General features: G+C 43.1%; 1 protein-coding gene across 1 annotated transcript in view; it reads left to right on the top strand.

Annotated features, from left to right (window-relative positions):
- Positions 1-7,227: 7,227 nt before the first annotated feature.
- Positions 7,228-26,486, top strand: part of LOC147009134 (uncharacterized) — a 99,520-nt gene continuing 80,261 nt past the window's right edge. The window contains exons 1-3 of the mRNA XM_085862983.1: positions 7,228-7,412; positions 7,553-7,733; positions 12,646-12,708. Of these exons, the coding sequence (XP_085719109.1) occupies positions 7,640-7,733; positions 12,646-12,708 (157 nt within the window). The 5' untranslated portion in view covers positions 7,228-7,412; positions 7,553-7,639. The remainder of the gene's footprint in view (positions 7,413-7,552; positions 7,734-12,645; positions 12,709-26,486) is intronic.

Raw genomic sequence — 26,486 nt, 5'->3', positions numbered from 1 at the left:
GCCAAAAATGATAGATAGCATGACAGCTCAAAAATGTATTGGGCATGATATATTCTTGTGAATCAGGCATTATGTGGCAGAGGTATGCGCTCTACCGAATGCCCTTCTAGTTATTTATTTATTTGATATATATTTTATGTATTGCTTTGATATATATTTTATGCATTGATTTGATATATATTTTTACGTATTGATTTGATATATATTTTGCGTATTGATTAGAAATATATTTTTAGGTATTTATTCGATATATTTTTTGATGCCACCACTGGACGAAGTCGCCGGAGGCATTATGTTTTCGGGCTGTCCATCCATATTTACGTACATCTGTCCTTCCACGCTAATTTTCTCTGTTTTCTTTGTAATCTCTTATGCAATTGACACAAAATTATCACCACAACTGTGACTACTCATGTAGAATGTTTAAATGATAATTATGATGCCATAGGTCACGTGGTGTAGCAGCCATGTTGAAAAAAAGGAAAAACTTTGGACCTCTGTCTCTGAAGCCACTCCATGGAAAAAATTGAAATTTGGCACATGTCAAGTACTCCCCATGGGAAACAACTGTGATTTTTTTTTGATGATGCCATAGGTGGCTTTACTATGTCTTCATAATTGCATATGTTGAACGCTTTTTCCAATCGTTCTGAAAAATTTTGAGTCATCTTGGGCTAAATTGTATGGGGGGGATTGATGACATCATCGCTCATGCGGTTTGGCAGCCATTTTTTTTAAACATAAACACCTTCAAAAATCTTCCCCGAAACGGCTGAACGGATCGAGGGGAAACGTCACACATGTTCCCCAAGATACCAGGGTGTTGACGAATAATTAATAGGTCACATTCAGTGGGCTAGCAAAATGATGGCGTGTGCATAGAGAAGAGGCTGTGTGGTGGCAACACAATGGAGTGTACAACGTGAATTGAATATAGGCATAATCCTTCCAATCTTACATACAGTTTGTGGGCTGAAAATAAAAAAAAATTCCCATAAAAAAGTAAATTAATACCTAATTTGTTGACATGAATGTTCGAATATTTTTTTCATGTTTACAACAATGTAAAGTATGCTTGTTGAACATATTTTTGTCAACGTAGGTTAAGAAAAGTTACGTAAGGTGGTGCATATATTAATAGACGACTTGTTACCAGTTTGTTTGTTTTTTAACACTATAAAACCTCATTTTTATTACTTTAAGCTTACATATTTAAATTATTCATTTCCTTAGGATATGAAAAATGTATGCTGTCCCTTATTTTGTATTGCACTTTAAATCTAGCATTGACATAGTAGTCTAAGATATAAAGCCTGTCAGCCTCTGCTGATTATATACTGCCTAGGTTTGTTTCATCAGATTTCCATTGGCTTTATTTGGGTCGAGTGTTATTCACGATGAGGGACCCTGAAAAATCGAATCACATGTCGAATAATAGCAAGATTTAATCAAACCCGTCAGAAATCACGGTACATCAGAACGCACGGGACATCAGAAAGCATGGCACGTGAAAACGCAAGGTAATCAAGCATTTTGTTTCATCCGGGTTTGTTGCATGACATTTCCATTGGCTTTGTTTTGGTCGAGTGTTATTTCTGATGTGGGATCCCGAAAAATCGAATCATATGTCGAATAATAGTAAGGTTTCATCAAGCCCGTCAGAACGCACGGTAATCAAGCTTTATGTTACGTAGATTGCTCAAAAAAATAAAAAAAACAGTGTTACATAATTTTTGAATGGCCTCATATTGGGGTTAAACAATCCACGACCATGTTAAGAATCAGATAGTTCTGATATAACCACGGCAGAGGTTGACATGGATGAGAGGTGTTGAGTTAATCTTTTAATCACGCAGTAAATGTGTTTCCCAATCGTGCTATTCATCTTTTAAAAGTGCTTTAAATGTGCATTTCCCAATGACTCCTCACCGGATTTTGTCGCAGGTTGTGACCACAGTGCAGTCATTCTTGTTCTCTATTGATATGATGTACAATTTATTTTTATGTATTGTTTTGATATCCAGTGTATTTTTATGTATTGATTTGATAACTAGTTTATTTTTATGTGTTCTTTTGATATCCAGTATATTTATGTATTGATATGATGTACAATTTATTTTTATGTATTATTTTGATATCCAGTATATTTTATGTATTGATTTGATATCCAGTATATTTTTATGCATTGATTTGATAACCAATATATTTTTATGTATTTTTTTGATATCCAGTATATTTTATGTATTGATTTGATATCCAGTATATTTTATGTATTGATTTGATATCCAGTACATTTTTATGTGTTGTTTTGATAACCAGTATATTTTTATATATTTTTTGATATCCAGTATATTTTATGTATTGATTTGATATCCAGTATATTTTTATGTATTAATTTGATATCCAGTATATTTTTATGTATTGTTTTGATATCCAGTATATTTTTACGTATTGTTTTGATATGCAGTATATTTTTATGTGTTGATTTGACATCCAGTATATTTTTATGTTTTCATTTGATTTACAGTATATATTTTATTTCTTGATTTGATATATATTCTTATATATTGATTTGATATACTGCATATTTTTATGTATTTATTTGATATATTTTTATGTATTGATTTGTTATCCGGTATATTTTGATGTATTGTTTTAATATCCATTATATTTTATGTATTGTTTTGATATCTAGGATATTTTTACGTGTTGATTTGATAATTAACCAGTTTATTTTTATGTATTGTTTTGATATCCAGTATATTTTATAAATTGATTTGATATCCAGTATATTTTTATGTATTGATTTGATATCCAGTATATTTTTATGTATTCTTTTGATAACCAGTATATTTTTAGGTATTGTGTTTATATCCAGTATATTTTTATGTGTTAATTTGATATCCAGTATATTTTTATGTTTTCATTTGATTTACAGGATATATTTAACCTCCGCCCTCGAAGATGGACGGAGGTTACTGTTTTCACCCCTGTCTGTTTGTTTGTTTGTTTGTTTGTGAATAGTATTACGGAAAAACTCCTCGACGGATTTCAACGAAACTTGGTGGGGGGATTAGGTATGCTCCAAGGATCATGCCATTAGATTTTGGACTTGGTCCAAAGTCCAATATGGCCGCTATGGCGGCCATTTTGAAAAAATATTTGAATTTTTTTGGCATTTCTACATGTTTTAAGTGATTTCCAACCCCCCCCCCAAAAAAAAAATTTGTTAGAGAAAAAAAACAAAATTTTGCAACTTTTTTTTCAACAAAATTTCGATTTTTTTTTTTGCATTTCTACATGTTATAAGTGATTTCCAACAAAAAACATGCCAAAATTATAATTGCGGCTGATTTTGGAACTTCAGGTGGATATACCCACGTAAAATCAATTTCTGTCTCAAGGAATGTAGTTACGACGAATGAATTGAGTATGTAAAAGTTAAAAGTAAAAGGGAAAGTTGCAAACTATAACTCTGTGAGCACTGTTGACGTCAAATTGAATGAATAGGATATCAGATTCATTTGAGTGATCTTGCAGTATTGGCGGTGGAGGTTTTGCACTCAACTGAGTGCTCCCCCTCTCGTTTATGTATTGATTTGATATATTTTTATATATTGATTTGTTATACTGCATATTTTTATGTATTTCTTTGATATATTTTTTATGTATTGATTTGTTATACTGGATATTTTTATGTATTGTTTTGATATCCAGTATATTTTTATGCATTGTTTTAGTATCTAGGATATTTTTATGTGTCGATTTGATATCCAGTTTCGGCAGCCATATTGTTTAAAAAAAAGGAAAAAAATCTTGTCCAGATCCGCTTTATGAATCAAAGTGAAAGTGCACATAAATGATCGACTAGCCATGTTGAATAAAGTTTGATAACTATGACCACATAGGTCACATGGTCTGGCAGCCATCTTGGATTTACCCTAAAACCTTCAAAAATCTTCTTCAGAATGGCTGCACAGATTGAGGAGAAACTTAACACACCTATATATTCACCATGTCTTGGGGATACTAAGATGGCAAAGAATAATTGCAAAGTCACGTGGTTCGGTGGCCGTATTGGATTGAAGAAAAATATGAAATGTTTTCTCTGGAACCACTTATCCGATCGAAGTGAAATTTACCAAGTATCATCTAACAATATAGCTGCATGCAGTGTGGAAATATGACGTCATAAGTCATGTGGTATGGCAGCCATATTGGATATAAAAATGAACTTTATCCGATAAAAACGAAACTTCACACACGTGATCCTCTACCAAATCATGGGCAGAGTCCAAATTTGCAATGCCAGCGGTCACGTGGTTTGGCAGTCATGTTAGTTTGTAAACCGAAAATTAAAAAACCTTTTTCTCCAAAACCGCTTAACAGATCAATGTGAAGCATGTTGTGTTAGATGGACCTAGTATGCCTGATGACTTCATGGTTTGGGATCTCGCTCGGCCATTGAATTACTACCAGATGGGGTTGACTCAGCCTGTCATCCTTCTGAGGTCGGGAAAATGAGTACCAACTTGCTGAGATGATTGAGCCATTCGAGTATCCTGTGTCGTTGTAGCGACCCGTTCAGGATTGTGCCCAATAGCCCAGGAGACTGCTTCGGCAGCACCGACGCTCTGTACAGAGTATGGTCCCAATGGATGGATAGATGGAGCAAGTGCAGTGAATCACAACTGCAAGGTTTTGCATCATCGCTATAGAAGTTCCCGAAATATCATTTTTTATATATTCCTTGACACCAATGCGACTGCCACACCACGTGACTAATGACGTTATTTTAAAGTAAAATTTATGCAACAAGCGCAGTGGATCATAACTGCAAAGTATAGTATTGATAGGTTAAACGGTTTCATAATTGTTTAATTACTCCCTTAAAAACAATGTGACTGATGAGGTCATTGTTATATAAAAAATTTGCAGCAACATTAGTGGATCATGACTGCAAAGCCTCCCATTGAAAGGCTGAGCGATTTCAGAGAAATATTTTTTTTTTCATATGATCAACTCGGCATGGAGAATATTTGTTGAAAACTTCAACATTGGTCACATGGTCTCACAGCCATGTTGGACAAAAAAAACCTTATCCGATCAACGCAAAACTCCAAGGGCATAATTGGCCACCCATTCTGAATTTGATTTGATAGAGGACATCGTGGGTCAGATTTCCGATCGAAGCGGGGTTGTATCGAAGCGGAGCAGCCTGGTTCTTGGGTTTTTTTCACCAAGGAAATTTCACAAAATTTTGACCATAAATGCGAGTGCTCATGTAGAATGTTTTTGTGATAACTATGACATCATAAGTCATGTGGTGTAGCAGCCATGTTGGAAAAAAGAAAAACTTTGGACCTTTGTATCTATGAAACCGCCCCATGGAAAAAATTGAAACTTGGCACAAGTGAAGTACTTCCCATGGGAAACAAGTATGATTTTTTTGATGATGTCACACATGGCTTAGTCATGACATCACAATTGCATATGGCAAAAGCTTTATCAAATCAGTATGAAAATTTTTGAGGGTCAACTTGGGCTAAATTGTAATTGGCAAAAAATTGATGACGTCATCAGTCATGTGGTTCGGCAGCCATATTTGTTTTAACATCAAACCTTCATAAGTCTTCTTCTCTGCAACGGCTGAACAGATCGAGGTGAAACATTACATGTATGATCGCCTATCCATGAGGAACAAAAAGTTCTCCACCTATAATGTCATGGTCACATGGTTTGGCAGCTCTGATTTTTTGAAGAATAAACATTTTAAAATCTTCTTCTCCAGAACGGCTTGATAGATCGAGGGGAAACTTCACTTACATGTTCCAAAGTCTTGGGGATACGAGGGTGTTCACAAAGAATGAACATGTCACATGGTCTGGCACCCATATTGGATTGAACGAAAACCTCAAAAAAAATTCTCTTGAACCGTTTCATCAATCGATGTGAAACGTCACAGTTATGATCTAGTGGACATGTGGAATATATGTTGTAAATTTCAACCTGATCGGATGCATGGTCTGGCAGGCAGAATTATTTAATATTTGAAATCTGGGTTCAAGGATTTAAATCAAACTTGGTACAATGATGTGGGCGGCGGTATGCTGGTGACGTCGAAGATTGTTCTCGTTTTGTATTGTTTTGATGTACTGTACAATATATTTTTATATATTTATTTGATGATATATATTTATTTATTTTTTATGTGTATTACTTTTCCAACTTGGTGGATTCTCCATTTGCTGCTGAGATTTTTTTTTTATTCTTCAGCCAGAAAACAAAGGCAATCGATCTGAATCCTCCTCCTCTCCCCCCTAGTACTGGTAGTGATTGAGAAGTGTAGTAAGGGGGGAGGGGTTTCGGTGGATAAAAAAAAATTCATAGTCCTGGGGGTTCAGGGTGGGGAGAAGACCCCAATTCTCTCCATGTAAATATGTATAGCATCACGTGGTGGAAATTAACCTGCTTGTAACCACGTGTTCTTTACTATAGTACTGTGTACATTAATAACATCATGTTTCACGAAGTATAATTTACCTTTGTAATAACCCAAACACATTAATTACCACGAACCGCTCTTCAACCATTGTCCAGGATAAAAAAAAAACAAGAAGAAAAACAGGAAAAAAAACAAACCACAAGGGCACTTGGTGGAGCACATACCTCCACCACATAATGCCTGATCCACGAGAACGAACCCGAACCCCAAACGGGCCCAATACATGTTTTAAATATCATGCTATACAGTACTATATCATTTTGGGCCCTATCTCTCAATGGTGAAGAATCACTTTAGAAATTAAATAATTCTCGTGTCAGGATCTTCACCAAAATCGAATCAGTTCGTCCTTGTCACACGCCCAACCTGTCCACCAAGTTTCATCCGGATCCGTCCACAACTTTTTGAGATAACCTGGACACAGACAGACAAACAGACAAAAGAGGGATAAAAACATAACCTCCTTCACCTTCGGTGGTGGAGGGAATAATTCAAATCTTCCCTGGAACAAGGAAATCGGAGAAAGGGAAGGGGTGTGGTCCACATCCGAGGATGGAGGAGGTTCCCTCCACTATCCGTATCGTGATTGGTTGAAATCGGGGAAGGGGTGTGGTCAAGATCCGAGGAAGGAGAGGTTCCCTCCACTAACCCTATCGTGATTGGTTGAAATCGGGGAAGGGGCGTGGTCCAGATCCGAGGGTGGAGGAGGTTCCCTCCACTAACCCTATCGTGATTGGTTGAAGAAGGATTGTTATTATTTTCCCTTTAAACGACATTCCGCCCCGATTATTGAGGTCATGTCCTGAACGTGGAGAATCTGTCATCCAGAAATCGTGAATACGATCGTTTGGAGGAAGTACGCGGCACATGGTTCGCTTTTCTTCAGAATCCCTCACACTGCACTCATGTACGTACCATCGTGTACCGTTATACTCTGTTCTACCTTACAGGACCGTACTTTACCTCACGCTACATGACGACCTTACATTGACTGCACTCCACGTTACTGCATGACAGTAACATACTTTACGACACTTTCCCTCACAGTCCCCTCCGGTGCGTCATGGACATGAACTGAGATCTCTCGGGTGAAGATCACAGAACCAACCAAACGGGGATCGACGAACGGATCCGATGGAGGAAACGCGCTCGTTCCTGGAGGTCCTCCCGCAGACCGCGGGTCCAGGGTCGGTCCACCCAAGGATGAGGACGAAGGAGTCTGGACCCGGTAAGTACTGTTATCTCTCCACCTTGCTCTTCCTGAAACGTGTTTTGTTTGTCCTGGTTCAAGCTGTGTACTATTTCAGGAACTCATTTAATCTCACGATGGTCTGCGTTGGAGAAAGTGACGTAAATTAAAAGGGGACCGTACAGAGACTAACATGTAATACTGAGGTAAAAGGGTGTAGAGCTTACCGTGTAATACTGAGGTAAAAGGGTGTAGAGCTTACCGTGTAATACTGAGGTAAAGGCTACAGAGATTACCGTGTAATACCGAGGTTAAAGGGTACAGAGATTACCGTGTAATACCAAGGTTAAAGGGTACAGAGATTACCGTGTAATACCAAGGTTAAAGGGTACAGAGATTACCGTGTAATACCAAGGTTAAAGGGTACAGAGATTACCGTGTAATACCAAGGTTAAAGGGTACAGAGATTACCGTGTAATACCGAGGTTAAAGGGTACAGAGATTACCGTGTAATACTGAGGTTGGAGGGTACAGAGATTACCGTGTAATACCGAGGTTGGAGGGTACAGAGATTACCGTGTAATACCGAGGTTAAAGGGTACAGAGATTACCGTGTAATACCGAAGTTGGAGGGTACAGAGATTACCGTGTAATACCAAGGTTAAAGGGTACAGAGATTACCGTGTAATACCAAGGTTAAAGGGTACAGAGATTACCGTGTAATACCAAGGTTAAAGGGTACAGAGATTACAGTGTAATACCAAGGTTAAAGGGTACAGAGATTACCGTGTAATACCAAGGTTAAAGGGTACAGAGATTACCGTGTAATACCGAGGTTGGAGGGTACAGAGATTACCGTGTAATACCGAGGTTGGAGGGTACAGAGATTACCGTGTAATACTGAGGTTGGAGGGTACAGAGATTACCGTGTAATACCAAGGTTAAAGGGTACAGAGATTACCGTGTAATACCGAGGTTGGAGGGTACAGAGATTACCGTGTAATACTGAGGTTGGAGGGTACAGAGATTACCGTGTAATACCGAGGTTAAAGGGTACAGAGATTACCGTGTAATACCGAGGTTGGAGGGTACAGAGATTACCGTGTAATACCAAGGTTAAAGGGTACAGAGATTACCGTGTAATACCAAGGTTAAAGGGTACAGAGATTACCGTGTAATACCAAGGTTAAAGGGTACAGAGATTACCGTGTAATACCAAGGTTAAAGGGTACAGAGATTACCGTGTAATACCGAGGTTGGAGGGTACAGAGATTACCGTGTAATACTGAGGTTGGAGGGTACAGAGATTACCGTGTAATACTGAGGTTAAAGGGTACAGAGATTACCGTGTAATACCGAGGTTGGAGGGTACAGAGATTACCGTGTAATACCGAGGTTAAAGGGTACAGAGATTACCGTGTAATACCGAGTTTAATGGGTACAGAGATTACCGTGTAATACCGAGGTTAAAGGGTACAGAGATTACCGTGTAATACCAAGGTTAAAGGGTACAGAGATTACCGTGTAATACCAAGGTTAAAGGGTACAGAGATTACCGTGTAATACCGAGGTTGGAGGGTACAGAGATTACCGTGTAATACCGAGGTTAAATGGTACAGAGATTACCGTGTAATACCGAGGTTAAATGGTACAGAGATTACCGTGTAATACCAAGGTTAAAGGGTACAGAGATTACCGTGTAATACCAAGGTTAAAGGGTACAGAGATTACCATGTAATACCAAGGTTAAAGGGTACAGAGATTACCGTGTAATACCGAGGTTGGAGGGTACAGAGATTACCGTGTAATACTGAAGTTGGAGGGTACAGAGATTACCGTGTAATACTGAGGTTAAAGGGTACAGAGATTACCGTGTAATACCGAGGTTGGAGGGTACAGAGATTACCGTGTAATACCAAGGTTAAAGGGTACAGAGATTACCGTGTAATACCAAGGTTAAAGGGTACAGAGATTACCGTGTAATACCGAGGTTGGAGGGTACAGAGATTACCGTGTAATACCGAGGTTGGAGGGTACAGAGATTACCGTGTAATACTGAAGTTAAAGGGTGAGAATGGGGGGGGGGGCGAGGTGTTTGATCATCCTTGAGATGTGTCTACAACTTGATTGGGGTCCACCTGTAGCCAATTCAACTGATTGGGCATGATTTTGAAAGAAACACACCTTTCTATATAAGGTCCCACAGTTGACAGTGTGTCAGAGCAGAAACTCTACCATGAAGTCCAAGGAACTGTTTGTAGAACTCCGAGATAGAATTGTGAAGAGGCGTAGCTTTGGGTAAGTATATAAAACAAAACCGTTCCCAAGAGCACAGTGAGCTCCATCATTAAAAAATGGAAATAACATGGAACTACCCAGACTCTTCCTCAAGCTGGCCGTCTGACCAAACTGAGCAACCAGGCAAGAAGGACCTTGGTCAGGGAGGTCAACAAGAACCCAATGATCATTCTGACAGAACTACAGAGTTCCTTGATTCAGATGAGAGAACCTGCTGGATGGCCAACAGTCTCTGCAGCACTTCACAAATCTAGGCTTTACGGGAGAGTGGCCAAACAAAAGCCACTCCTGAGAAAAAGCACATGACAACACACCTGGAGTTTGCAAAAAGGCACATGAAATACTCTGAGAGCATGAGGTAAAAGATTCTGTGGTCTGATGAGATGAAAATTGAACTCTTTGGCGTTGATCGCGAAGCACTACGTCTGGTGGAAACCGAGCACAGCTCATCACCTATCTAACGGAATCCCTACCGTGAAGCATGGTGGTGGCAGCATCATGCTACAGGAATGTTTTTCAGCGGCAGGAAGGAAGAATCTGTAGAATCTGTAGAATTTTTTTCAGAATCTGTAGGAAGACCCTGAAGATTGCTGTTCACCGACGCTCCCCATCCAACTTGACAGAACTTGAGAAAATCTGCAAGGAGGAATGGGGGAAAATCCCCAAATCCAGGTGTGGAAAGATGACACACGCATACCCAAGAAGACACGAAGCTGTAATCACTGCCAAAGGTGCTTCTGCAAAGTATTGACTCAGGGGGCTGAATACTTATTGACTCAAGACATTTCACCTTTTCAATTTTAATTATTTTGTAAAAATTTCTAAAGACATGTTTTCACTTTGTCATTACAGGGTATTTTGTGTAGAATGGTGACAAAAAAATTTAAATTTAATCCATAATAAATTCAGGATGTAACACAACAAAATGTGACAAAAGTCGAGGGGTGTGAATACTTTCTGAAGGCACTGCCAGAGAGCAGGAGGTGCAACAGAGAAAAATAGCAATAGTTGGGAAGCGGATCTCAATTTTGGATTTTTGGAGATGTAAGGTCGACGAGGAGTAAACAATAGGTGTGTTGATAATGAAATAAGCGCAGACTGAAGCAAAATCGTGAGTTAAGGTTACTGTTGGAAATGTGAAAAGAATGAAAGAGAACATCATTACCTCTGCCACCGAAGGTGAAGGAGGTTATGTTTGTTTGTTTGTTTGTTTGTGTGCAGGATATCTCAAAAAGTTGTGGATGGATCCAGGTTAAATTTGGTGGCCAGGTTGGGTGTGTGACAACGACGATCTGATTAGATTTTGGTGAAGATCCGGAACCGGATCCGATTATTACTAGAATTTTTTAAAGTGATTCTTCACCATTGAGAGATGGGGCGAAACTAATATATGGCACAATATCTCAAAAAGTTGTTGACAGATTTGGATGAAACTTGGTGGACAGGCTGGGTGTGTGACAAGAAAGAATTGATTCAATTTTGGTGAAGATCCGAATCTGGATCTGGATACGAGAATTATTTAATTTCAAAGTGATTTTTAACCATTGAGAGATGGGACCAAAAATGATATATTGCATGATATTTCAAAAATGTATTGGGCCTGATATGTTCTCGTGGATCAGGCATTGCGTGGCGGAGGTATGCGCTCTACCGAGTTCCCTTCTAGTTTGTCTTGTGGTTGTCTGAGAGAAGCAAGATGTACGTAGAGGTACTGACTAAATGGGGTTCAACAGAGGAAAGATTAGAAGAAAGACCACAAATTTTGGTCAAATTAATAGAAAAAGAGTCAAGTTTATTAGAAAGGCAAGGGTCTCGGGAGGGAGCGATACCACCAATGCCTGAGCCCTCCCATTCGTTGGCATCAGAGATGGCCAGGACTCTGGAGATTATTTGCACCCCTTAATGCCAGGAACTATGGGCCACAAACTTGTTGGATTTTTCTGTTTGTGATAAGTGGTTTATAAGAAAATTTAAGGAAAGAAAGAATGTAATGATATTAAGTGAAAGTGAGTAGAATGAGTGAATGGTGCATGTGAGAAATAAATCGAAGCTTGCCAGGTAGCTTAGTTTGTGTGACACAGAAAGTAAGACCAACAATCCTGACACGGAGAGTGTAAGATTGTTCCGGGCACCACTTTAATACTTCTAAGACTACCCTGGGTAGTTGCTGTCTACAACTGACTACATAAAAACAAGGAAAGGTAGTGTGACAGATATGGAGCTTATTACCCTTTGGCTTGCATGACAACCAATCACAGTGTATTTACTCTTTCAACACATGACCATGAAGCATTTCATTTATACACATGAGATGCAATTCAACATGTGCTGTTTACCTTTTATATCCGGCGTTGACTCTATTTTGATAAATCTTTCATCTGGCTCGGTAACCTAGTTTCTGTCGACTCAGAGGTCATGATCACGTGATCGGGTTCGCTCCTGTGGTTCAAACTCGGCTTATTAACATTCGGCAATTCTTGGGTAGATAACCTCGGCGCGTACATGTTCCAGCAAGACTCACGTATTACAAAATAGGTATATTGTTAACATTGTAAAGTGGGTATTTGTTGATGAAGTATTGATGATAAGGGCTTTTGATGGAACTTTTAATTTCAACTTTTTTGGGGGCTCAAATGGATTGTTTTTGTTTCAGATCTTATTGCGAGAGTGAAGGTGAAGACCGAGTTTATTGATGATTCGTTCCCTCAAGACGAAGGTTTGAAACGCAAACGCATTTTTGATCTGGTAGTTTTATCGTTTATGATTACGTCACAATCCAGAGTAAACTTTTCCACAGTATATCTGGTACTTGTTATCTCTCTCAAGTTATAAATGTCCATCAAGTTTGGTATTAAATTGTGAATGAAAATCCCAGTGATGTTATTCATTCCTCCATTCCTGTTTACTTGAGTTTATATAAATCAAGATTACCAATCACAATCCAAACGGTAATAATGTTAATGTGGATCCTGAACATTTTCCAATATATCCTGAAAATTTAAGCATTTATTTTTTGGCCTTTGAAAATCGTCCTGCCATGCGTCGGGCTAGAAGATGTTTCAAAACCAGGCCTTTAGGCTGAAACTCCCAAGTAACTCCCAAGGCTGTAACTAACCCTAACCCTAACGCTAACAGCATGTGGTTGTAAAAATGCAAACACTCTAAAAATAATTATAACACTGGTCAACAATTTTTTACTTTCTGAATGTTGTCTAGATTTCTACAAGTGAATTAGGGTATTCTGGCACTGCTGAATCAGGAAATGGCATCCGTTTCTCTCCATTAGGTCAGGTTTTTGTGCTAAGTTGATTTGAAAAAATCAGATCTTGTGACAAAATCAATTACATTTTTGTGGCATTATCAGCTGATTTTTGTCAACACATATCATCCTAAACATGTTTTTAAGAAAAAAAAAATGTTTTGCCAACAACATTTATTGATTACATGATAGAAACATCGATTACTGTCATCTGAATGGTGGGCATTGATAAAGGTAAGTACAAGTAAATTGCATGTTGCGTCACCACTGTTCAAACTTCAGGGCTTGAACTTCCGTTTCTTCGAACTCCTGGAATGTTCAGCGGCAGGGAGGTCTCTCTTCAGATTCCAACAGTAGTCAGCCATCATGACTGCGTCCCAGCGACCCTGATACCTGGTCTCCATCTCCTTCATGTCCTGATGGAATCTCTCCCCCTGCTCGTCACTCATTGAACCCAGGTTCTCAGGAAACCGGTTCATATGTGAAAATAGGTAGTGCATCTTGATGCTCATGTTGCAGCCCAGGTTTCTGAAAGCAGTCAGCATGTTGTTGATAAGTTCTGCGTAGTTTCTGGCCTTATTGTTGCCAAGAAAGTTCTTCACTACCAAAACAAATGTCTTCCACGCTTCCAGTTCCACTTCGTTCATTGAGTTTTTGAACTCTGGATCTCTGATGAGCTGACGAATCTGAGAACCATAAAAGATGCCAGCTTTCAACTTCTCCATGGTCAATCCTGGAAAAGCCTGGCACAAGTAAGTGAAGCAGTCACCATCTTTGTCCAGAGCCTTGGTGAACTGCTTGATTAAGCCGAGCTTGATGTGCAGCGGTGGGAAGAGTATTCTGTCTCTGTCCACCAGAGGGTCGTTGATGACGTTCCTTTCTTTGCATGGCACCAATTCCTCCCGCACAGGCCAGTCCTTCTTCGTGTAATGCTGAGCACGGTCCCTACTATCCCACATGCACAGAAAACATGGGTACTTGGTGAAGCCAGACTGTTGTCCCAACAAAAAGTTCACCATCTTCAGGTCAACACAAATAAACCACTTATGCTGATCATAACCAATTTTCTCCAGCACGTACTTCACCGCTTCATACTTCTCCTTCAGTGTAGTCGAGTGAGCGATGGGTACAGAGGCAAACTGGTTGCCGTTGTGTAGCAGAACACATTTCAGTGATCGCTTGCTGCTGTCAATGAACAGTCTCCAATCTTTGGGTTCGTACTGTGGCACTCCAAGCTTGAGCAGAAGCGCATGTCATAAATTGGCGCATGTACGTATTGTACATTCTTCAGAGTTCGTTATTTCAAGAAATACAACTTTTTTGTATCACATTATTACAAAATCTTCCCCATTAACTTTAGTTTTGATCCACGAACTTTATGCTTTGCCTCACCAATTTTTGGAAGATTTTGAGGTTTTATGACTTCAAACTGATCCCTTTTCGACATAATCACCCAGAACTATCGTACCTGAATACTTCTTGTCATTAAAATAATTATTTCCAATCAAAACAATTATTTGACATGACATTTTACCCCCACCAACTTCTTCTAAAATGCTCCACACATGCGTACATGTGAACAAAAATGTAAAAAACGACATGTGGCCATATCTCAAAAACTTGACCTGATTGAACAAAACTAATGTGAGTTTTGGATTCAGCGCATCAGATTCGTCCTAAATCAGCTTAAAAAATGCAGACAACAAATTTGTTGTTGACCAGTGTAATTGGAGGGGTAGCTATGGTGCATCAGGTTTTTGTCACAAGTATACCGAGTTTATTTATTACGACGATTTACCACAATAAACTCATTTGTAACTGGAAGAGCACTCGGTTGAGCATGTACCTCCACCAGGCTGAACAGCTTACGTTTTGTTGTCCACTGATAGACCGGATCTGCATCCGAACCTTAACTAAAATCTAATTGGCTTGTTATTGTCACTTACACAGCTCATTCACCAACTTTTGTATGAACCCGTCAATGTTTTGATATATTGTGCTATATTTCGTTTTTGGCACGATATCTCAATGGTGAAGAATCAATTTTAAAATAAATTTGACGTGCCACTTTGTAACTGCGGGCAGTTATGGCCGGGTCCCAAGCCGCCAGATCAGATCAGATTAATGTCATGGCAGGCCAGATCAGATCTGTGACTTTCGTAGGAGAGCTGGCTGAGCTTCATTCTCAAATTTGCGCCCAAAAGGTTTGTTGATCTCATTGGCCAGTGAAGACCATCCGATTTATAAAAAGTGATTTCTTAAGTGCGGCTTTCTTGGGGTTAAGGATTATTTGATCCTTCAAGTAGACCCTTCTAGCCCTTCCAATCGAAACATCGCGCCCAAACTGCCCCTTCGGTATTTGGACACATAGTGTGAGATGTGTTTTAATTGCATTTGTTAGGAAGTTTTAATCCCTGGGGTTAAAGGATAAGAAAGGGCTAATTAAGGGTTCATTAAGAGTTCAATCTCAAATTGGCGCCCAACACCCGTTCTGATCTCATAAGATTGCTTTACCCATCCACCAACTAAATTCATCACTTAAGAACGATTTTTGTCTGGGGTTTACGGATAAGAAGGGTCTTAAGGGCGCAAGGGTCTTCACATAGCCCTTGGAAAAATAATTTGATTGAGCTGATGCCCATTCATTTACATGACGGGGGTCTATAGATAGTTACAAAAAACACAAATTGCAACCATTTAAGAAACCATAGTGCCTGGGGTTAATGAATAAGAAAGGGCTAATTAAGGGTTCAATCTCAATTTGGCACCCAACACCCGTTCTGATCTCATAAGATTGCTTCACCCACCCACCAACTAAATTCATCACTTAAGAACGATTTTTGTCTGGGGTTTACGGATAAGAAGGGTCTTAAGGGCGCAAGGGTCTTCACATAGCCGGAGAAGGAAACACGAGAGGCAGAGGGCACATTGAGATAATGAAAAAAAAGCGATGACGCGGGTGTAGTCTATGTTGATTCTAATGTGTATTGTAATATATGTGGCACGATGATCATCAAACGCAAGTGATATAAAGGCAAGATGAACACACAACATTCTCAGTGAAATCGATTTGATATTGTTGTGGTTGAGGAAATTCGCAAACCACCATTCAGGTCCCGTAGGTGAGATATCTCTGTAAGTATATGTGTAGTTAGCCCAAACCCGTTGTTTAGAGGGAATAAATGTGATTCATTCGGGCTGCGACCCTTCAAGATAGCCGTTTTTCTGTTCTATCTTTATTTTGAACCAACCACGTCTCAACCGCCATCACACAACAACCACCAACCGCAACGCCGCTTCACAACAACAACAACGCCAACAGCCACGACCTTTACCGTCACAACTCGCTCTCGCAATCATCGCATCACCGCCATTCCAAGCGTCACCGTGGCCAGGGACCACCACAATAAACCCTCCACCACCTTCACCTCTCCTCATTCTGCCGCCATTCCCGCACCGCTTGTGGGCACCGATCCTGGACTCGTACAGGGCGCGCGCTGAGCCGCGGGTACAAAGAGCGGCCTTTCCGAGGGGAAGTCGGATCAGGAATGATTCATGCCCACTTCCGATCCGTCCAATCATTAAGCGCGGGGCGATTTGGCCCCGCCTCCAGGCGCGTCGGAGTTGAATCGATATATGCAGATTCGCGGATCGGGAATGATTCACGCCCACTTTTCCTCCGTCCAATGGGCGAGCGTGGCTCCGCCCCCGAGCCGATCCTGTTCCAAAAATCTGCATATGGTTTCTCCTGTCGCACTATAAAGCGCCGAGCGCGGGGCGAATTGCGTCAGTTGAGAGTTTCTATTTCGGGCTCGGGCGAGTTGGAGAGGTGTGGCAGCGGCAGCGGCAGCGGCAGCGGCAGCAGCAGAGTTGAGAGTTTCTGTTTCGGGCTCGGGCGAGTTGGAGAGGTGTGGCAGCGGCAGCGGCAGCGGCAGCGGCAGAGTTGAGAGTTTCTGTTTCGGGCTCGGGCGAGTTGGAGAGGTGTGGCAGCGGCAGCGGCAGCGGCAGAGAGAAGAGTTTCTGTTTCGGGCTCGGGCGCGTTGTGGCGGCGGCGAAGCGTGGCAGCAGCAGCAGTCAAGACGGGGTTCGGAGTCTGTCGGGGAGCTGCGGAGAGGGGAGGCCGGGAACGCGGTCGAGGTCGCAGTGGAGTCGCTCGTCGCGAGACGCAAGCAAGCCAGATATCCTCTTTCGCCAGAGCATCAACAACCCCCCCTGTTTCCCCCCCCCCCCCCCGTGCTGAGATAGTGCGAGAAGGGGGCCCCGTTCCCATCCCATTCCAGGCAGTGCCAGCGAGGCCCGCGGAGGAGCGCGGAGTCGGGGCGCCGCTGCCATTTTGCGGCTCATCACCAGACGGGTAGGCTCGACGCGGTCTCGGCCCCAGGCCCGTCTGCCCCCTTGTAGTTGAGGGTGGCCCCTTTTTCTTTTGCTTTGGAGTATATGTGTTGTCGGCGCCGTCTGTAAAGTAAAACTGTGTAAGTGTTGCCGTGTGCTCGCGTAGTCGGTAGTAGATCTGCATTGTGTCTCTTTTGTTGCATTTGCTTTTTGTGCATAATTGTTGTAATTGTATATGTGTGCTTTCCGTTTGCCGCGGAATAAATGTGCCTTATGTTAAACTGTTTTTCCCGTTTCGCTTCGTCTTTTCTTTAATTGAATCTCCATCTTACTTCACGTAAAGGGTTGGTAGGGGCTAAATACGCCCGATAATTAATCGGAACCGTCGAGGTTGACGATAACACCGCTCGGTTATCCCGATAGTACGGAACGGGTCGCTTAAAGTGGCCCGTGTCCGAAGTCGACCTGCGGCGAGGGGCGATCGCCCGGTCTACCCTCCGTGTGGGTACTTTGGTAGGTCGAATTTGGCGAACAACCCTATCCCACGTGGGGGGCCGATTGGCACGATCGTGGTGAGGCCGAAAGGCCCACCCGTGACTAGTTCCCGGCGTTAGTCCGAGAGGGTCACGACGGAATTGTCCGTCCGGTGGGCGACGTGCCGCGATTCGAGTTACGTGGCCGCTCGCACGCCGGCGGGCGCGAATTCGCAACAATATACACTGACGGGCCATGTTGTGATAACCGGGTGACAATTCAACACATTGGGGGTCGAAAAATGAACATAGCATAAGGAAATTGAAAGTGAAGAGGGTGACTATATGATGCACTGTCACTGTCATTATGAGTTTTATTAGGTTACTACAAAATATCGTCCCTGTGCTAACAGTCAGAGGGAGATGACATGACAATGCCGTAAACACAGAATGATATAAGAAATCTGTCGAATGTGCTCGAAGATGGGTCTACGTCTGGTACATGAACAGATGCATTTTTTTAACAAACTCCAGATGCGTGTCTCTATTCCACTTCTGAACTGTTCTCTGAATCAAAGCCAGCTATACGAATAATATGATAGGTTATCAAAAACTAAACGTGCTACATATCAGAGACTATAACGAAAAAAAATTAGTGACCATTACAAAGTAAAAATAACTGAGGATCTCGGCCCACCTAAACAGGCTTGGCATTTCAGGTATTTTGGCTCATTCACCCTTCAGAATTATCACTACCATGATCATTCATCATCATCATCATCATCATCATCATCATCATCATCATCATCATCATCATCACTTCTTGCTTCACCTTCAGATGATGAATCGATCATCAGATCATCCATTCTGGATGGATCACCGTCAGCGTCCATTTCAACTCGTATTTCTGGAAGAAGCACCTGGGGCAGTTGATGTCCATCAAACCAGATGACTCGATAGTGACCATCAACGATTTCCCATCCCGCAGTTGGAGATTTCGGTATGGTAGCTAGGTGGGAACTGCCCCACATTGTAGCCACAAAGCCAGTCCTTACACTATGTGGCCGCAACTCAGCTGAGCAATAGGGGATGCTGCTGCCTTCGATGCTCTTCAGTTTGTCGAACAGTCGCATGGAATTCGATTTGCGGTTATACGTGCGATTGACAACATCGAATCGGTAGTTGTTCAGCGTCATGGTCTTTTTCGCACCGTACATGAGGCAGACGAACTCCTCGAGGACGGCAAACATTTCATCGTCCGGCTCTTTGTAGCTGAGGGATGAAAAACCCTGAATGAATTTGTCGTGGGCGCACATTATATCATACGGCCGTTTCTTCCCTTTCCTTGTGAATGCTGATGTGTAGTCACATCCCGTGAATGCATGCAGGCCAGGCAGAGCTGCGCACACATCCGGACCGATTTGCGCTGCTACATTAGTAACTTTCACGTAGCGTCGATTATCCTTACCGGACGTCCCAACTTCCATTCAAATTGTACATGTAAATCGATGAACATGGTGAAGGAGAATCACCAGTATGTTGGTGTCAAAGGCACGTACTACAATGTCACCATCTTGATAATCAAGGTCAGCCACTGTCAAATGGAAGCACAATCTCGTGTCTGCCTCTGGGTGATTACAGAACAGATCTTGAATTAATTCTTTCTGCACTCCACCATTCACAACAGAATACTTGGCACATTTACCGTTGACACCGAGGAAACGATTCTTCCTTCCAGAATGTGTCGGTACTGCTCCCCAGGCCAGTCATCCATCATTAATTCCGGAAGACCTCTCTTGAAGGAACTCGATTTCAGAGCTTTCTCAATGTTCTTCGGTCTTATCTGGTCCGGCCACTGATAACGTAACGTTGCTCTTCGGCTCCTCGTCTTTCCCGTTTACAGTCCTTCATAGAAGGTTCCTCGTAAGTGTCAAACGCTATGTCTATACGTTTTGACTGGTGGGATAAGGCCGCAACGAGGATACCCTGTGACAGACCACCGTAAGTCCGGGGTAGGTTTGGTGGTAGGCAGTGAAGGAGAAAATTTCCATCTATCAGATGTACCTTCACATCAGTCGGATGGCCATGATCAGGTACTGTTTTCTCCAGCTTGTCGAAAAGGGCGCTCTTTGCTGTATGCACCATTGAACCATCGCGCTTACACATAGACAGCGGCACAGGTGTGAGTGGAAATGTGAAGAGGAATTCGAGGTCCACTTCGGCCTCAGCCGCGATGAAGGCTAGTCTTCCGAGTAACTGGCTTGTACATTTCAGTTCTGCCTCCTTTGAGTTCTATGGGGCACGTCGGTTGGTTACACACTGTTTCGCCAATGTCAAAAGTTTGTTGCGGGTAATAGGTCGCTCAAAGTATGTCGGATCATAAAGGCATTCGCGAACGAATTTCTCATGCATCCTGCGACCTTCCTGCGATACACTGAGCAGAGAATTCTTGACGGCAACGGGGACACTCTTCCCTGTGCTGAAATTGATTAGCGGCGCATCAGTATTGATGGCGAATGGATTTACCGATGAGACAATGCTTGAGATGATTCGCTTGAGATCTTCGTTGTCGAATTTGATTATCGATGGACTGAGTTCCATTTGAGTGTCGCTATGATGTACCAGTCCGGCCATAGCTAAGGCCTCACTTCCAATTGCTGCATAACTGCCCTTCATGACACTCCAACAAACGTGCACAGTGTAGCTGTTTTTTTCGCCGATGTGAATCCAGTCATCCTCGATGCTGCATCTGCATTGACTGTCTGCTCTAATGTGAGGTCAACTGGATGGCGTGCAAACTCGTTATTGGTCCTTCTAACCGAGAACGCTCCAGCGTTCAGTATGTTGGTCAATCCTAGATGCGTAATTTCTATATTCATGAGATCCAAACGGTATTTGGCCATCCATCTCGCGTAGTTCTGCCGGTTCATGGTGAAAAACAAATTGGTCAGCTCAGTGAGTGCCATGGTGAATAGCGCAACGTCATTTTCACGGCATGCGCAGTCAACGATACGGTAGAGTTCGACAAGCTTCACATACATCATCCAGAACTGAGGTGTTGGTCCCTGAGTGCCCTCGAGAGTTTGGTTCGAATATTCATCATATGCCCTATAGACATCAAGAAACGTATCGCTCTCGCATACTGTGTCGATCTCTATTGGTGTGGTAAATTTGAAGACCTTTAACTCATCAAGCACTTGATCTTTTTCCAGGTATTCAGAAAGAAACTGATGAAAGTGCAGGATCTCCATGGCAAGGGCGAACATTTGGTGGAGGTGTTTGCACCGGTTGAAGTTGTAGCATTCGATAAGTACTCTGATTTTGTTTGCAGGCCAGAAAGGCCTTGAGCTGGCAGCGCGGTTTCACTTCGACTACCGTCTTGTCTACTAAAGCATCCTACTACTGTATGCATGGGCGCTGCAGCTGTTGGCGCTGGTCATCGGAGACGTGTCGAAAGACAAGTGGAGATTATTCTGGTCTTATCTAATTTGTTCATTTGTACGGTGATACACCGGCGAAGTTCATATAAACTTTAAGCATATACCGGATGAGTAGAGGATTTCTCGGTTTGCGAATCATCTCATTGTCAAGGTCGGCCTGGAAAATGCTACCTGTACTGGTAGAAGTGGATCTCGAAAAAGTGAAAAATTTTAACCCTGTCCCACAAATTTATATTTTCTCATCTATATCCTAATTGATATCTACACTTCCGGAGCGTATTCTACGTTCATTAAACGGTTGTCGATGAAGACAACGCAATGGAACCAGGCATTCAGAATGTGGTTGTAATTTGTATTCCAGATGCTATTGGAAGACCCTTGCACCCTTAAGACCCTTCTTATCCGTAAACCCCAGACAAAAATCGTTCTTAAGTGATGAATTTAGTTAGTGGGTGGGTGAAGCAATCTTATGAGATCAGAACGAGTGTTGGGCGCCAAATTGAGATTGAACCCTTAATGAACCCTTAATTAGCCCTTTCTTATTCATGAACCCCCAGGCACTATGGTTTCTTAAATGGTTGTAATTTGTGTTTTTTGTAACTATCTATAGACCCCCGTCATGTAAATGAATGGGCGTCAGCTCAATCAAATTATTTTTCCAAGGGCTATGTGAAGACCCTTGCACCCTTAAGACCCTTCTTATCCGTAAACCCCAGACAAAAATCGTTCTTAAGTGATGAATTTAGTTGGTGGATGGGTAAAACAATCTTATGAGATCAGAACGGGTGTTGGGCGCCAATTTGAGATTGAACTCTTAATGAACCCTTAATTAGCCCTTTCTTGTCCGTTAACCCCAGGGATTAAAACTTCTTAACAAATGTAATTCAAACACATCTCATAGTATGTGTCCAAATACCGAAGAGGCAGTTTGGGTGCGATGTTTAGATTGGAAGGGCTAGAAGGGTCTACTTGAAGGATCAAATAATCCTTAACCCAAAGAAAGCCTGACTTAAGAAATCACTTTTTATAAATCGGATGGTCTTCACTGGCCAATGAGATCAACAAACCTTTTGGGCGCAAATTTGAGAATGAAGCTCAGCCAGCTCTCTAACTACTTGCTACAGGTATCATGTAAACCTGTACTAACCTGTTCCATGGTTGAGTTGGAGGCGAATAAACCGTCTCCCCCACCAGATTTCCTGGTGAGGAGGGTGTTTGGATATGGACATGTGGGAGAGGGTGTCGGAGTGGTGCTGAGGTGTCATCCACCAGACGGTGGTCTCCTTGGGTTAACCTGAGACAGTCCCTTTGGATAGGTGCCTGGAATGTCCTATCCCTAAGAGAGGATGATCACCTGTCTGTTGTCCAAACGCTTGAGCTCAGATGATATCGGCATTGCAGCACTCACTGAGGTTCGGAGACCGGATTGCGGCAAGATCATGGTGGGTGGTTACACCTACTATTGGTCTGGTCGCTCTGATGGTTACCATGCCCAAGGAGTTGCTGTAGCTGTGTCCAATAAGCTGACTCCAATGATAATTGAGGTAACACCGGTCAACAAGCGTATTATGAGACTAAGGATTCATCACTCCTTAGGTGTCATTTCCCTGGTCTCTGTTTATCCTCTGACTGAGGCGAGTGATCTCACCATGAAGGATGCATTCTACGCCACGCTCGAGTCTGTGGTTGACCAGTGCCCTAGACAAGATACACTTCTAGTCTTGGGGGATTTCAATGCACCGACTAGAACTGATAGGGATGGTTATGAGATGTGTGTTGGTCCCCATGGGTCTGGAACTGTGAACCAGAATAGCACGAAGTTACTTGACTTTGCAAGAAGTCATGGACTTAGGGTGGCGGGTTCATGGTTTCAGCGCCCACAGGCTCATCGCTGGATTTCGTATTCCAACGCTGGCGGTGTGGCAAAGGAGATTGACCATGTCCTTGTTGATGGCCGCTGGAGGATGATCCAGAACTGCAGGGTCTACCCGAGTGCTCAGTTCCTCAATACTGACCACCGGCTTGTTGTAGCAACTCTGAAGTTGCACCTTAAATCCAGGAGAGTGGTACCATCCCAGCCTTGGCTGGATGTTGGCTAGCTCAAGGATGAGAGGGTAGCTGAGGAGTTTGCAAACAAGCAAACAAGCTGAATGGAGATTTGGGGGGTCTGGGTGCTTTGGGAGGTCCTGAAGAGTTGTGGAGTGCCTTCAAGACCACCATCCTTGATGTTTCCGGTGGATGGCTTGGAACTCACCGGAGGGCAAAGAAGAATTTTGTCTCTCAAGGGACACTGGATACCATTGACCAGAGTCGCAGGGCCAGGCTGAATGACAGAGCTGAACTGTTCAGGGAGCTGAGGCGTAAAACTGTACGTGCACTAAGGGTGGACAAGGACTCCTATGTGCGAGGAATCTGTGAAGGAGGTAGAGCATCACCTGTGGTCAAGTGATTCTCATCCTGCTTACAGGGAAGTCGCGCATTGCGTTCATCCAAGCCCATTCCTCAGTGTACTGCAGTTAGAGCAGTGGGTGGTGGGCTCTTGACAGAGAAGTCCAAAGTGAAGGCCCGCTGGGCCGGTTACTTTGAGCGGTTGTACCAAGCTGATCCACCAGCTGTCGAGTTGGACGTCAGGGGTGTTACTATAACTGTTGCTGACCCTCCAATCAACTGTGGTCCACCTTCGCTTGTGGAAACACAGGCTGTGGTGAACCGGTTGAAATGGGGTAAAGCTCCAGGGATCTGTGGCATCCATGCTGAACTTCTCAAGGCTGGTGGAAATGCTGCACTCGTGTCGTTGCATGCAGTTCTGTGCTCTGCCTGGAACACAGGCATCATCCCAACTGACTGGAAGAGGAGCCTTGTTGTCCCTCTCTGGAAAGGAAAGGGTGATCGCCAAGACTGCAGCAACTACCGAGCGGTGACGCTGCTCTCAGTGCCGGGCAAGGTCTTTGCTCGGATAATTCTTGATAAGGTTCGCCACCATCTGCTTGAGCACCAGCGTCCAGAGCAGTCAGTCTTTACACCAAAGAGGTCAATAATTGACCGTATCCTTGCTCTTCGGGTTCTCACCGAACGCAGACGAGAGTTTCGGCAGGGGCTGCTTGCAGCCTATGTTGATCTCTGTAAAGAGTTTGATTCAGTGAATCAGGATGTCCTCTGGAGAATTCTTGGTCTTCACGGGGTGCCACCAAAACTAATTGATCTGATGTTTGAACTCTACTCTGGTACTCAGAGTGCTGTGAGATGTGGTGGTACCATCTCTGACTTATTTCCAGTTGTTACTGGAGTTCGTCAGGGGTGTGTACTGGCCCCCACACTTTTCAGCACTTGTATGGACTGGATTATGGGGAGGATGTCGGAGAGATCAAGCTGTGGTGTATTATTTGGGAATGTCAAGATTTCTGACCTTGATTTCGCAGATGATGCAGTCATCTTTGCGGAGACTTTAGATATCCTTTTGGGGGCCCTCCAGGTGCTGAATGAGGAGTCGGAGCCACTGGGATTACGTGTTTTCTGGGTCAAAACTAAGATCCAGCCTTTCAATGACATCTTGGATGCTGCTATCGCGTCTGTACCTGTTTGTGGTGAGGATGTTGAGTTCGTGGAGAGATTCACTTACCTTGGCAGTGATATTCATGTCTCTGCTGGCTTTGAGTCAGAGGTCAATAGACGTCTGGGTCAGGCCTGGGGAGTCATGGATTCACTAGATAATGGGGTGTGGCGCTGCCGGTACCTGTGCGGGAGGACGGAGGTCCGAGTCTTCACGTCCTTGGTGCTTCCAGTCTTGTTCTATGGATGTGAGACTTGGACTCTGACCAAGGATCTGAGATTGAGACTTAATTCCTTTGGTACCAGGTCTCTTCTGAGAATCCTTGGCTATTGCTGGTTGGACTTTGTGTCCAACGAGCGGTTTATGAGAGAGACTCAAATGAGGTTTGTTACCTGCATAGTCCATGAGCGTCAGCTGCGGCTGTATCGACATGTGGCTCGTTTTCCTGATGCTGATCCTGCTCACCAGATTCTCTCAGCGAGGGAGTCTCGTGAGTGGAGGAGGCCAATGTGTCGACCACGTGCCTCCTGGTTGTAGCACGTTGATCGGCATCTCAAGTTGATGGGGATAGGCCTGGCATCTGCCTGGGGGATGGCCAGACGGAGGCTCCTGGAGTACCGGCGGAAAGTGGACACAGCGACGTGCTGCTCTGGCACATGCTCCCATACCTGACCTGACCCAAGACGCCCCTCTTTGATTGTACACATGACCCGTGACACTCTTTATATAACTGAATTCAGAATGGGGTTCAAAAAAAATTCAAAATACATGTATATATTATATATATATACATATATATATATATATTGTTGTGGTTACCAAATTCGCAAACCACCATTCAGGTCCCTTAGGTGAGGTATCTCGGTAAGTACATGTGTAGTTAGGCCCAAACCCGTTGTCTAGTGGGAATACATGTCATTTATGCGTGCTGCGACTCTTCAGGATAGCCGTTTTTCTTTTGCTATCTTTATTTTGGACCAACCGCCATGATTACCACCACAACCACAACATCAACCACCAACCACAACGCCGCTTCACCACAACCGCCACGACCTTCCCGTCACACCTCGCAACCGTCGCATCGCCACCGTTCTTGCCCCGCTGTGGGTACCGGTGTTGGACTCGTGCAGGGCGCGCGCCGAACAGCGTGTACAAAATCACGGATTTTGTGCTTCAAAAACGGATCAAAAACGACACACGCCCACTTTTTGCCGTCCAATCGGTGAGCGAGGGGCGAAGTGGCCCCGCCCCCAGGGCGATCGATATATGCAAATTTATGGATCAAAAAGCCTTCACGCCCACTTTTTCTCGGGCCAATGGGGAGCGAGGTGAAAGGTCGAAGGGAGGGGGTCAAAGATGAGAGGGCGAAGCTACGGGGCTGATAAAAGGACCGTGTTCGTCAGTCCAGAGAGTCCAGAGGCGGAGAGTAGGAGAGTAGGA

Source organism: Eptatretus burgeri, chromosome 17 (genome assembly GCF_056783735.1).
Source record: "Eptatretus burgeri isolate ZD-2024b chromosome 17, Ebu_testis_v1, whole genome shotgun sequence".
Classification (NCBI taxonomy): Eukaryota; Metazoa; Chordata; class Myxini; order Myxiniformes; family Myxinidae; genus Eptatretus; species Eptatretus burgeri.
Note: the sequence above shows the minus strand (reverse complement) of the source record. Positions and strands in the feature narration are given on the sequence as shown.